At 43.8% G+C, this 14,269-nt stretch overlaps 1 protein-coding gene across 3 annotated transcripts in view; it reads left to right on the top strand.

Moving 5' to 3' along the window:
• The window catches only part of ASCC3 (activating signal cointegrator 1 complex subunit 3), a 217,012-nt gene that overhangs the window by 77,873 nt on the left and 124,870 nt on the right, over positions 1–14,269 (top strand). For all 3 annotated transcript variants that reach the window (XM_080999928.1, XM_080999929.1, XM_080999930.1), the window contains exons 12-13: positions 3,377–3,553; positions 5,823–5,894. In XM_080999928.1, the coding sequence (XP_080856054.1) occupies positions 3,377–3,553; positions 5,823–5,894 (249 nt within the window). The remainder of the gene's footprint in view (positions 1–3,376; positions 3,554–5,822; positions 5,895–14,269) is intronic.

The raw sequence follows: 14,269 nt of genomic DNA, 5'->3' as shown, positions 1-14,269 counted from the left end.
TTCAGTCCCTGCTAGGGTGGCTTGGGCCCCTGCCAAACCCTTTCCCTCTTTGCAGTGTTCTAAGCAATGTGCTGAACCAAAAGAAACCACTCTCTGATGCCAGCCCACCAGCGGATCATGTAACGCTAGCCAGCTCATCCCCAATATAATGGGAGCTCCTCCCAAGGTGGCCACATTAAACGCTATCAGTTCGGTGTGCCTTGCCACCTTCATTATCATTGGGACGGTCTGCAAGCTGACTTCTCCTCCCAACAGCTCCCTGCCATCGATCGTGGTCACCTGCAGGGGGTTGCTTAAAGGGATCGTCTGTATCTGGTGTTCAGCTGCAAACTCTTTGCTCATGAAATTGCAGGAGCTGCCTGAGTCCAACAGCGCCTTTATCTTTAGAGGGTGTCCGTTTGGCAGCTCTAGCGCCACTTCTATCACTAGGGCGGGTTTAGGAGGTTCTGGCGTGGGCACTTTCACTGCTCTTTGGCCTGGCTGCTGTGCCCCGACGGTGGCAGCCAGGCGTTGGCTTTTACTTGCTCCAGTATTTCTTCCTCTCTTCCCTCCACAGCTCCTACCATCCCTTGCCATTCCTTCCTCTGGGGGCAGACTCTGGCAAAGTGACCTGGCTGTTGGCAGAGAGAGCATTTCCGGGCGCCTTTTCCCTCCTTCTTTCCCCCCTCACTGGGCTTTGAAACTGCGCGCGCGCGCGCGCTGTTCCGATTTCCATCGGCTCTGCCGGCGGGAAAGTTGGCTCTGGAATGTCTGGAATGCGGAACTCCTTCCAACGTTCCCCCTTCCCTTCCCGCCTCTCCAATGCTCTCGCCTCCTGGCGCGCTCCTATGGTCAGCGCTGATTTGGTCAGCTGGTCCATAGACTCCGCCCTGGGCGCCCGGGAAAGTTCGTCTTTCACAGCCGAAGAAAGCCCTTCTTCAAAGAGCATTTGAATGGGTTCCGCCGATAGATCCCACCCCAATTTATGGATCAACATGGTGAACTCAGTCCAGTACTCACGGACAGATCGGCTCCCCTGTTTGCAAGCCATTAACTGTCTGCGCACCACTCCCTGTTCAATATCGCTGGAAAACATCAGATCCATGGCGCGAAAGAACTTCATCGTGTCCTTTAGGACGTCACTATTCGCTGCCATCAGGGGTCTAACCCAGTCTCTCGCCCCCTTTTCAAGATGCCCAATCACGAAAGCCACTCGTGATTCCTCGTCAGGGAATTCATCAAACTGCAGATTGAGGGCATATTGCATCTCTGTCCGAAAGCCATGATAGTCTTTGGGCTCCCCCCCAAACTTCTGCACCAATCCTGGTACCTTTCTGGCGAGCTGGGTGGCTTTCCCCTTTTTGTCTGCATCCTGAGCCCTCCTCTCCTCAAGCCTCGCCGTCTGCAGCGCTAGCTGGACCTCCAACACCCGGTACCTTTCTTCCAGGCTTGGACCCGCTCCAGCTCCTGCTTCTCCGGTTCCGGCTGGGTTGCTCATGATGCCTTCTCCTGCACAAGCTGCTTTCAAAGACTGTCGGAATGCTGTGATGGGATGATGAGCTGCTTGTGCGTAAAATCGTATCCCCTCAGAGTTTGTTCAAGTCCACAAACCTCTGTCTGTGACGGAGCCCCTCAGACATGGCTCCTCTAGTCACTAGCAGATTCCGACAGTGGTTGCTTTCGGAATCGCTTCCAACATAAAAGCTCCTTAACGGAAACACGTCTTCTGGACTCTCTGCGTGACAGTTTCCGGCGAGGAGTGGGTGTCCCTACAGGAGGTCCTGAAACCTCCCCACTGTTTTCGCTGGAAGTGTCTCTGAGCCATCCCTCCAGCTCACTTTCCCTCAGCTCAGCTCCTCTCCCCCTACTGGTTCCCTCTTCAGCTGCTGAGTCTCTCCCAACCTGTGTGAGCCCTTTCACCTCCCTTCCTTCCGATGGCAGTTCCCTGACAGGTCCCTGTAGCAAACTGACAACCACAGAAAAGGTTGGAAAGCCTTCTACCTTATCAACACCTGTTAGACGACATGCAGCAGCATTCTGTACCAGGTGAAATTTCAAAACTGTCGGGGGGGGGGAGTGCTCTGAAAAGTGCATTGTAGTAATCAAGCCTGAAAGATCCAGAACCACGCATCCATCTGATCTGTCTGAAAGGGGAATGCCCCCTTACTAGCCAAAGACAGATAAAGCCACTCCTAGCAACAACTTGTACAGACAACTTAGGAATCAATGCTGGATCTAGGAATATCCTCCAGGCCCTTTCCTTATTGTATCACAGGGATACAATCACTCACAGGCAGACATCTCCCTCTCCAGACCACAGCCGTTCCTCCTCCTCACCTCGTTTTTTGTTTTCTGGGTTCAGTTTTAGTCTATTCTTCCCCCATCCATTTGACCACAGTCTTCAAACACTGGCTCAGGAAAGAGATAGCTTCAGTAAAGTTACATAGAGGTTAAACCAGTCAATACCAAGTTTCCATAAAGTTCTGAGCACACTCAAGTGAATATCAGAATTAATGGATTTGAACATGAACTGAGAAAATCCTTGCTCTGCTTTATAAATTTAATGCCGCTAGGTTCTTTAACATCATCAACTTTGTTCAGCTTCTTTTTGTTCAGAACTCCATGTGCTTTGCAGATCTTACCTCAGGTGTTCTCCATCTGGAGCATACACACAGTTCTTAGTGCCACGGTTTGAGAGCGAGAGCACGTTCTGTAGATAAGTGCTGGGTCCACTGCAAGACCTATCAGGACCTACTGCAGATACCTGAGTGATGTGGCTTGCTTGTTTGTTCATTCTGGTAATTTATTAGTTGCTTTTCAGAGCTAAGATTTCACAAAGTGACCCTCAGAGAGAAAGATTGCTATAGAACCACAGGCAGAGCTGGCGCAGACAAGTAAGCTACATGAGAGATAATGAAGTAGATCACAAAAATTCTTGTAAGCGAAGACAATAGTAAAAAGATACATTTTGAAAGCCTCCTTCAATGCCAGAACTGAACTGATTTGCAGTATTTCTAGAGCCTTCTGACTCGGTTGTTTAACCATGGAAGCAACTTGGCTTTGGCTTTCTAAATTGAGTTGATCTAAATCTGAAGTGGGTTTTTTGAGAAAGGACTACAAGTTCAGTTCAGGTTCTGACCACAACAACACACCCTCAAATCTGCTATTTTGAATGTGCCTCTAATTGCTGGGCCTTGGGGGTTTTGTTAGGAAAAGGAAAAACTCCTTCTGTACTACACATTGAGCAAAATATTAGAATCCACTAACACACACACACACACACACACACACATATATATATATGGAAATTATTTTTATATTTTATTAAGGTAATATTAACTCTAGACTTTCATTAAAAATGTGCTAACTTAATGACATTTTCTTTTCTTTTTTACAGGTTGAATCTACCCAAAGCATGATTAGGATCTTGGGCCTTTCAGCCACTTTACCTAATTACCTTGATGTTGCTACATTTCTGCATGTTAATCCCTATATTGGACTCTTTTATTTTGATGGCCGTTTCCGGCCTGTTCCACTTGGGCAGACATTTCTTGGTATCAAGACAACTAACAAGGTACAGTTTTGCTATAAAATATTTGGAATGAGATGTTGAGACAACCATTCTTAGGAACATGTTCAAATAGTATTTCCCCATATATCTGTAGTAGTCACCATCCTTCTCATATTATCATCTCTTTGTCTCTCCCTTCCTTGTAATACCTTCTTCAGCATTAGCTTTAGATTGACTACTACTTTGGGGTCAGGATCTTATTAAATTTTTGTTTGGTTTACAAAACTCTACAAAGTGCCCTGTATGTTTGACAGACATGAAAATAAACAATATCCAGTATGTTAGGATGTGTATATTGTTCAAAGTGATTCACGTATGCGATCTTGGCAATCCTTATGACAAACCTACAAGGTCCCTGTGTACCAAATGGGGATCTACAATTTGCCATAAGGCAACAGAATGAATCTTTTGCTGAGTTGAGATTTGAATTTGGAACATAGCCTGCAATTCTAATTGCACAATAGAACGTCTGACTATAGTTGCGTAGTAATAAACTATTAGTCACTGTGCAACACTCATTACAGGGGAGATGTGTGAATTACTGCTTCAGACTTTACCCAGCAACACAGTAATTATGATAAATAAATACATGGAAGCATGGGAATTGGTTTGGAGTTCTCTTTTCAGTTCTGCTGTCTGATTCCTATGTGTTCCTGCATAATACTACAGCAGTACACTATTGCTGATGTTGGAAGAAATATCCAGCGTCTCAATTCCTTGGAATATTGTTGTTTCTCTTCATTAAGTTTGCATTTGAGAGTTGGATTTGAGACTTCTTTAACTTGCTCAGTAGTTTCAAATTCCCTTCCCTCCTTCATGATTACGTTTTGCCATGATAATAGAGATGGCGGCTTGCATTTTATTTCTTTGCTAGCGAGTTATTTATTCACTTTAGTCAACTACCCTTTTAGTAATGATGTGCTATGGACAGAGTGTCAGCTATGACTATGAATTCCCTGGCTTCATTTTAAGCTGTTGCTGCCTTCATGATTGAATTATTTCCCCCTTGGAACTCAGGTAGAGCTAGCTGTGTTGCAGTGTGATCAGGAATTATGTTACTCTCCAAGTATTAATATAAATAGAGAGTTAATATCAGATTACTTCTCTGAAGCTGTCTTTTATCAATGTTAATGCATAAGAGTCAAGAGGCACAAGGGGTTCTATAGTGCAAAATGCTTGTGAAATTAAAGTTCAGGTTTCTCCAGTTAAGTTGATGGCTTCCCCATCCTCTGCTGTCATTCAGGAGGAATATACCAAGCTCCAGAGACAGCACAAGTGGCTATACAGATAGCAGTAGTTTTTTCTCTGGAGAGGATAAGGAGTCTGAGTAAGGATAGAATGCTAGAATCATATATATCATATATTTGGAAGGGACCACAAGCTTCTTCTGTTCCAACTGTGCAGGAATCTTTTGCCCAACGTGAGGCTCAAACCCACAATCCTGAGATTAACAGTCACATGCTCTATGTCCGTGTGGCACTGAACATGTTCACAAAATCATGTTTCGCCTCAGCCTGTAAATTTAGTATGTACAGTAATGCTTTACACATTTACTTGATTGTAAGTCTCATTGACTTCTAGCTTACTTCTGAGCAAACATGTATAGGATTGCTCTGTTAAGTCTTCTTTTACCTCACCTCTGCAAATGATGCAAATAGCAGCTTTGCATCAATTGATTGGTTTAACAGCAACCAGACTGCTAAGGCAGTCTGTTAACCATGAAGCTGCAAATCTTGAATATTTATTCTGCGATCCTGTAGGGCATCTGTTTGTTCCATAGTGTTGTATGCAGCTGGTGAAGCTGGTTTTGTCCATTTAAAAAATGGGGTGACTTCTAGCTCCATTTGATATTATAAGTACCAAAGGTTGCCAGGCCTTGCATTCTAGTAGGGCCTTGGAACTCACTGAAATTGTGGTGTCGTTCTGATGACTTCAGAATGTTTCAAGTGCAGCTAATGACATGGAAATAGTGACTAGGAAATCTTCACGCTACACAGATCAAGGCAAGCTGCAGACCTGATCAAGTTTGAGGAACAGAACTTCTCTAAGAAGAAATGATTTTAAGTTATTGGTGTTAATATTTGTACCTCTTTGTTTCCTTGGCATCTCAATGAAAGAGAAATATGTAACAATATAATAAAAGTATGCCTTCGTCAAGCATTAGCAGAACACCATAATTTTTTAAAATTATGCTACGTTAAAGTTGGTAGCATGGGAATACTGTCTTTTACATTTTGATACTACAATAAAGCATTTGTGTTGTATTGCTCAGGTGCAGCAGCTGAATAATATGGATGAAGTTTGTTATGAGAATGTCTTGAAGCAAGTAACAGCTGGACATCAGGTATGTTTATTCATTGGCTTTTAAGTTAGAACCTGCTTGTGAATATCCACAAGGATTTATTCTTTGCACACATAAACACTTGGATTTCGTTCTATTCAGGAAACCAGCTGACTTGGCCTTTTTTGAGGTTTCTGGAGGCGGTGAAAAGCTTCTAAAAATGAAAGGTTTTTATGTAAGGAAGTCTGCACAATCAAATACTGCAGAATGCAAATGCAAGCACATGTAGAATTTATTTCCACTCAAAATAGTTTGCTATTTGCCCTTCTTCTGCTGTATAGTAACTTGAGAAAAATTACCCGGCTGTAATGAAATAATGTACTTTTCCACTGAAGGTATGCATTAACTTCATACCAGATGAAAAATTAACTGAATGCAGCGCATTTGGTTCAACTTTCTTTCATTTCAGAACAAATATCAGAATGGGTGCAAATATGTTCACTGTCATTATCCTATTTATACCCATTGGTTACATTTTGGTTATTGATTTCTGTGGGCATTGTTTTATTTTCCCAGAATTATTACTATTGTTACTAATCACCTTCTGCTCAATCATCTCAAAGCAATGTGCAATAAACAAGAAGCTAAAAACACAACAAACAGCAGATACACTTAAAACAAAACTAAAACAATGCAAAATAGGCAATTTTTTTTTGACAAATAGCACCCATTGATCTAGCTTGGAAAGCCTGCTGGAACAAAAAGTACAAATAGTGGGTCCCTGACCTATCTTGACAGGAATGCTATTCCACCGAACAAGGGCAGCCACAGTGAAAGCCTTGTCTGAGTTGTTGGAAAGTGAGCTTCTGAGATCTTTGAAAATTGCAAAAGAAACTCACTAATAGACTGCAGTGATAAATAAAGTATATACAGTGGTACCTTGGTTCTGGAATGGCTTGGCTCCCAAACAAATTGGCTTCTGAACTCTGCAAACCCGGAAGTAAGTTTTCCGGTTTGTGAACGTTTTTCAGAAGCTAAACGTGTGATGCGGTTTCCACTTGAGTGCAGGAATCTCCTGCAGACAATCGGAAGAGCTGCGCCTTGGTTTTCAAACAGTTTCGGGAGTCGAATGGACTCCCCGAACGGATTAGGTTAGAAAACCAAGGTACCACTGTAAGAGAGGATAGATTTTCAAGTAACCTTGACTTGAGCTGCATAGGGCCTTATATGTTAGTCCAACACCTTGAACTGCCTGGTAGCAGATTGGCCACTGGTGCAAATTCCGCAAGCAATGTTTTATTGTGGCAGTCTGCTCTCACAAGCAACCTAGCCACTACGTTCTGCACCATTTGAAGCCTCAAGACTAACCCATTTACCACATCACAGTAATTCAAAGGCTAGGATATTATCTCATTCCAGGGTGGAAATGATGGTTACTAGTTAGGGCTGGTATTTTTTGTGCCGGCAGGCACTGTTTCAAAGAATGCTGTTGAACTACTCAACATTTGGAGTGTTCCGGGAAAATAAAATTGAGCTCTACTACCACCCACTTTTCCATAAAAATAGAAAAGAGAGAGAGAGGCTAATGTACCTATCAGATTCTGGAGCATTCTAGGTGGGTATTTCAGTCATTCTGCATCCATAACTACTTGAAAATATTAACAGGGCTTTAGTTGGGTCAAAAGTTGAGGTGGGTCACAACTAATAAGTCTCACTGATCTTAATAGCATGGAGAGCGGATATGTACCCTATATGGCACAACCACAGGATTTCCAAATGGTGATTGTATACTGAGACGTTTTATAAAAAAAGAGGGGGAGGTTTGTTGGGTGTGCTTAGAATGGAGTCTGATGTTTTTGCAGTTTTTTTATTTTTGCTGTTAGAAGTTTCAAGCATTCTGGCAGCAAAAGATGTTGAATGTTATATATATATCCCCACTTGTTATTAAAGTCTGTTTTCTATAATGCACTGTATTAAAAGTATGACATAAAACCTCTCCACCTACTACTAGTAAACCTATAATAAAGCTGCCTCTAGCTGTTTTCATATGGTCCTTAATACATCCTTAATACATACTTCTTCCTTCCTCTTCTCCAAAACTGGTTTCTTTTCATATGCATGACAAGTTACCGAATCTATATTCCATGGGTTGTAGCTACTAAGAAAGTGTTTTCCTCCTGAAATGAATTTTAATGTGTGTTTTTCCTGAATGATGTGTTTTGAATAGTTTCAGATATATGTCCAAAGAGATAGATTATTGTAGAAATAAGACCTTTATCATCTTTTCTTTTAATTCATCCTACTTGCTTTCTCTTAAAAATGCCCTACATGTAACCTAAATACTGATAAATGCTACCTTTTAGAAAACTCTATAGAATTTGACAGCTGTTCATTCAGAATTCCCTAAAGGAAAATGTGATAACTTGCTCTTTTTAAAAGTAAAAATTGGAACTCCATTTCATCAGTCATTTGGGGACTGCGCTGATTCTTTACTGCACTCAGAGCACAGTTCGATATTTTGATTTTTTACTATAATACATACCTGAGGGGCAGACTTCTCACTTGTCTCCAATATAATCAAGCCATGCCATTTTAATGTAGTTAAACATGGTTTAAATATTGTGGGTACAAAAATAAGGTGGGTTTATTTTATTATTTTGTGATATGCAACTAAATTGTACCAAGATTGTTAAAGTAGTGCATGAGTTATAATACTGAAATAATAGCTGAAGTGGCCTTATCAGACTATTGGGCCACTTGTCTCAGTATTGTCTGTTTTTACTGATGACGGCTGTCCAAGGTAGTTCTGTATTACAGAAACAGAACCGTATAGTAGAACTGATCAAATCAGTATTTTATCTGTTATTCCATTACTTGTAATATGGAATGAAAAATATTAACTTCATGTAATGTAGCCAGTTACACATTGGAAACTCTAATCTTTTAAGTGAGGTAAGTGTGACTTTCTTTAATAACTTAGGTGAGCAGCTTCCGTTGTAAATAGGATAAGTGCAGATGCTATTAATATATAATATTTTTTATTTTAAAAATCTTCCTAAAGATTAGTTTGATATTCAGCACTAATTACTGTTTGATGTTGAAAGAGTTCGTTTTTATTAGCAGGTAATCTTCTTTCCATTTCCTACTGTCAGATCAGGAAATAAGATTTTAGTATACTGCGACAGATTTATATTTTTTATATATTTAAAAAAAACCACAGGAATGGAGGCAGGTGTAAGAGAATTAGAATTTACATTAGAAACAAACAAAGGAATTAAAAATGTATCTTGAAGGAGCAAGCTACAACAACCTACATGGGTAAATGATAATTCTAGGTTTCTCAAAGTTTTAGTGCTTAAGTGATACTTGATGCTACTGATCACCCTTCTCACCCCATTCATGTTGAATAAACCAAGGATTGTGAAGATCAAACACTTTACAACAGGCATAGGCAAACCCAGCCCTCCAGATGTTTTGGGACTACAGCTCCCATCATCCCTGACCACTGGTCCTGTTAGCTAGGGATGATGGGAGTTGTAGTCCCAAAACATCTGGAGGGCCAAGTTTGCTTATGCCTGCTTTACAAGTTATAATGCAATGTAGAGAGCTGCCTTCCTTCTCAGGGGGTGCTGAACTCCACCCTCTGCGAAAATTTCCTTGGGGACCGCATACCTAGAATGTAGGCCCAAGTCAAAAGTGGGCGGAGCCATTCAAATACCCTTCGTCCTGGCAGAGAAAGAGAGAGAGATTTTAAAATTGCTCCCTGCACAGCAGTTAAGCTTGGGGGGGGGGGCGCGGAGTTTTCATTTGTGCCTACAGGAACTTTTTCTCAGCATATTTGCTGGGGCGGGAGGCAAGACTTGTTGGGTTTGGAACTTAACTGGTTAAGTTGTTCCCATGATGCCTCAGCATTCTGACGTCAGCTTTAGAAGCTGGGAGGAGTCTGGGAGGAGTTTCGTTTCTGTTCCTCTCTGGTTCTCTGAGGGAAGAGGTCGCAGTTTTTTGTCATGGCTGCGGTGAGCCCAGGAGTTTCCTGGGGAATGTCGGAATAAAGAACTGATATTAGACAAACCTGGACTCTGTGTATGTTTGTCTGAAGCTAAATGAAGCTACGTGACAGTTTTCGCTGCTGTGTTCAACTCTGCTGAGGCGTGACTGGAGAGCTACTGGAGACGGAGCTGAGTGGCGCAGCTGGGAGGAAGCGCGCCGGGCATAAAGAGCTAATTGTGGATCGTAAATCAATTAGCAGGGGTCACGCCAAACCAATCAATCAATTTCACAGGTTATGGACCCTTAATCACCGATCGTAAAAAGTGTCACAGGAACGCTTTGACGTGCCGGAATGCGTTTGAAGTCGCTGGCAGGAGTTTTTGCCTGGTGTTAAGAGGCAAAGGAGAGCTGCGGAGCTCAGAGCAGCTGAAAGACACAAAGTGGTTTGCCTGTGCTGAGAGCTGAGTGCTGGGAGCTGAGAGCAGCTGGAAAATCGTTTCTCCACGGATGGGTGCCGGAGGAGCTTGTGATCTGTGAGTACAGCTTGGGGCCCCTTGGGAGAACGGAAGACTATGGCAGACAGCCAGGTCTTGGAGGACATTGCGATTGAACAGCTCACTCTAAAAAGTCAGCAAGGGCTGCCTGGGATGTGCTGTGAAGCTTCAGCAGGAGGCCAGAGCCCTGGAGAAAGTATTGAGAAAAGCCTAGAGATGGCTGGTGCCCCTGTTCCTGATGTTTTAGCCTCAAGGAGTGCTAGTGAGCAGATCGGGGGGGCGAAGGATTCCAAAGGCAAGTGTAAAGGCTTGTCCACTGTGCGTGCTGGAGTGGAATGTCAACAAAGCAGGTTCCCAGAAAGCCGCAGTGGGAGCCAGGCCAGAGGGGGCGGAGCTGGCAAGGAGTGCTTTTCCGGAAGAAGGAGAAGGAGGCCAGCTGGGAGGAGCCCCGGGCAGTGTTTTTCCACTGGAGTTCGTCGTTGCTGCCCATGGAGAGCGGAGACAGCTGGGCAGGAAGGTCCCAAGGTCAACCAGCTGGGTTCCCATGGGAATCAGTCTCGGAGAGGAGGCCAGCGTGGGAACGCAAGGGAAAGACGTGGTTCAGACGCTGGGGAGGGTTGTTTTCTTATCACTGCTTCTATGGCAACTGTGAAGAACAACTCCAGCCAGGACACGGTGATGCGCTGGGTTTTGAATACTGCTGTTGGTCAGCACCTGCTAAGCGAGCCTGCTGGCAAAATGCGGAACTGCAGGGCTGTTTCAACAGGACACAACTGTGATGTTAGCAGACGGAATGAGAAAGTCTGTTTCTGATGTGGCTAACATGTTTTTTTCTCCTTTACAGGAGGAGCTAGAGGTCTACGTTGGGGGGAAACAAGTGGCCAACGTGAAAAGGGGGCAGAACAATCTCTTTGTTCTGGAGTCACCTCTGGAGGGTGGTGGGAATGCTGGAAAAGCACAGGCGCAGTGTGCTAAGGTTCCCAGTCATGTGCAAAAGCTGCACAGGTGCACAAAAGGGTACAAACTCCGGAAATGTGGGAGGTCCCTAGGGTGCAGGGCATGCAAGGGTGCACAGGTACATGGTTTTCCCGGGTTTGGGAGGGTAGCCAAAGAGCCCTTTGAGCTCTTTGAGGCAGGTGGTCCAAAGGTTCAGGAAATGATCTTCTGTGGATATGATCCTGCAACCAATGGGTGGAAGTTTGCATACCCAGAGGGTGATCAAACCAAGCTGCTGGTCAGTAAGCAGGCTGAGTTCTGTGAACAGGATGGGTGTTCAAGACTCAGGGATAGTTCTGATTTTCTCTCAGAATGTCTGTCTGATTCTGAGGAGGAAAGGGAGCCAGAGGCTGATCCCGGTGATAGGGACCAGGTCCAGGATCAGGGTTCAGAACCCGGTGATGGGGACCAGGTCCAAGATCAGGGTTCAGGGCAGGTCTGGGCATCTCCAAAGGTTGTGAAAGGAGTGTCCAGGTGTGAGGCTTCATCTCCGGTTAGCGTAATGGAGAAAGCTCACAAACAGGGTGTCAAGTCAGAGGGGGAAGGATCTGACGGAGAAGACACAACTGCTGGCCCAAATGGGTCAGTAGGGTTTCAGGTCACAAGTGCGTGGAAAAGTGTCGCACAGTGTGATTCTGGGAGTGTTGAAGGGGTTCAACAGGTGCCTGGGAAAGATGCCGGGAAGGGGCACAAGGCAAAGGGAAAGGTGTTGAACTCAAAAAGGTCTTGTCAGAATGGTTCGGCAAGAGGGGGTGTTGGGTTTGGAACTTAACTGGTTAAGTTGTTCCCATGATGCCTCAGCATTCTGACGTCAGCTTTAGAAGCTGGGAGGAGTCTGGGAGGAGTTTCGTTTCTGTTCCTCTCTGGTTCTCTGAGGGAAGAGGTCGCAGTTTTTTGTCATGGCTGCGGTGAGCCCAGGAGTTTCCTGGGGAATGTCGGAATAAAGAACTGATATTAGACAAACCTGGACTCTGTGTATGTTTGTCTGAAGCTAAATGAAGCTACGTGACAGTTTTCGCTGCTGTGTTCAACTCTGCTGAGGCGTGACTGGAGAGCTACTGGAGACGGAGCTGAGTGGCGCAGCTGGGAGGAAGCGCGCCGGGCATAAAGAGCTAATTGTGGATCGTAAATCAATTAGCAGGGGTCACGCCAAACCAATCAATCAATTTCACAAGACTGAGGAGGGGCAGCCGCAATCTGAATTCAGAGCCATTGAACAGCTATTTCCCATTCCTGCTCTAATGTGTAAGAACTTACTACAGGGGTCACTAGCCCTTTAAAATCTGTGGGCAAATTTTGAATGTTGAGTGAGTGTCATGGGTGCTGCTCTGCCTAGTCATTTGTCATCCACTCCCCAGGATCAGTCCCCTGAGAGGCAGAGTGCATATCCCTTTTCCAAAGGATCTATGTAAAAGTGTGGTGCAGTACAGTTAATCTAAGCGTTGGAAAACTTATAAAGCTGAATGAGGAAGTGAGGAAAGAGCTCTATGTACTTTTCAAGGGGCAAAAAGATAACCACTCACTATCTCCTGACCAAGGGGTCAATGAGTAGAGGGAAACAGAAGCTTCATGGGCACCAATGGAAGATGTCATGGTTGCCATGACACCCATGGGCCCATTAATGACTCCATATGCATTAAGCATGCATGAGGCAGATTGTATAAGTTTAATGGTGGTTCTTAGCTTTGGCTAACTGTGTTTGGCATTTCCATTCAACATTTGGTTGGGGAGTCCCTAGACTGAATTGTATGGAAGTCAGAAATAACTAGCCTTACTAGGGGCCAAACCATCTGTGATATCAGATATGTCTTTTCCTCTAATGTGTTTGTTTGTTTGTTTGTTTGTGAAATGGAAATAGCAGCTGCTAGAAGCACACAAGGAGGGAGAGTTTAACCCTTTCATCCCCTGCTGCAGACCTGCTGAGAATCCTTCCTTTTAAAGCAGCTTGTTTGCATTGTGAGGAAAGCTCCTTTAGGGCCTATGAGTTTTCTTCTCAACGCAAATAGCAGCTTCAAAGAAACCATTTTCATTAGGGTCTTGGCAGAGGAGGAAAGGGTTAAAATCTCCCTCCTTACCTGCTACTATTGTGTACATAGCCAGAGTTAAAAGGCAGTGAGATTCTTTTGCCTTGCTGTGTTCCAAGCCACATTTGCACACTGTTGTACACAACGGAGAGGGGGTGGGGATGTCTTCAACTGGATGCCCGTATGGTTTCCCTTTCCCAGGATCCCCCCTCCAATTTCTATCAATCAATCAATCAATGAAGCAGTCATCTGTGCATGCATTGTCATCCACACACGCGCAATGGCCGTCTTAAGTGTACACCTCAGCTTGACTGTGACATGAAGGCGGCATAAGTTTTTCTTTCAGATTGAAGCTAGTTTGAGATTGATTTTGAATGATTCTACCCCTCCCTCCTTATGCGGGTCCATGACCATAATAAAGTTGTTGTTGAGAGGAAAGGCATTAAACAGCAGTATTTCTAAAGAAATTACAGGATAGCTCTGTGTTGTGGGTAACATTGTGTGTATTCAGAAGCACTGGAGCCAGAGTCAACAGCATACACAGTCATAGTTTCTCACACTCCAGTTTAAAAGTGCTCGTTAAAGAAGTTATGCATTCAGTGTCATGTCTGGTTCAGTTCCACTGACTTTATTTACATCTCAAATGCAGCCAAAAAAGGAATCCTATGGTGCAGAGAGGTGGGAGGAACCTTGTTATTTTAAGATGCTCAAAGGTATTACTTATTTGTTGGAGGTACTTTATTTTGGTATCAATCTACGACCACTTCGGGTGTCTGAAAATGTTGGTGATTTATTGGCATTGGCAGAATGAGAATAGCATTATGAAGAAATAATTTGGAAGCAATGCATTTTTCCATACTCAAAACTAGGACTGGATTTATTATTACCTGCATTACTGTAGCTACTATGATTTATTAATAGTTTGTGATAGGCT

Source organism: Podarcis pityusensis, assembly GCF_964106645.2.
Source record: "Podarcis pityusensis genome assembly, chromosome: 3".
Lineage (NCBI taxonomy): Eukaryota > Metazoa > Chordata > Lepidosauria > Squamata > Lacertidae > Podarcis > Podarcis pityusensis.
Note: the sequence above shows the minus strand (reverse complement) of the source record. Positions and strands in the feature narration are given on the sequence as shown.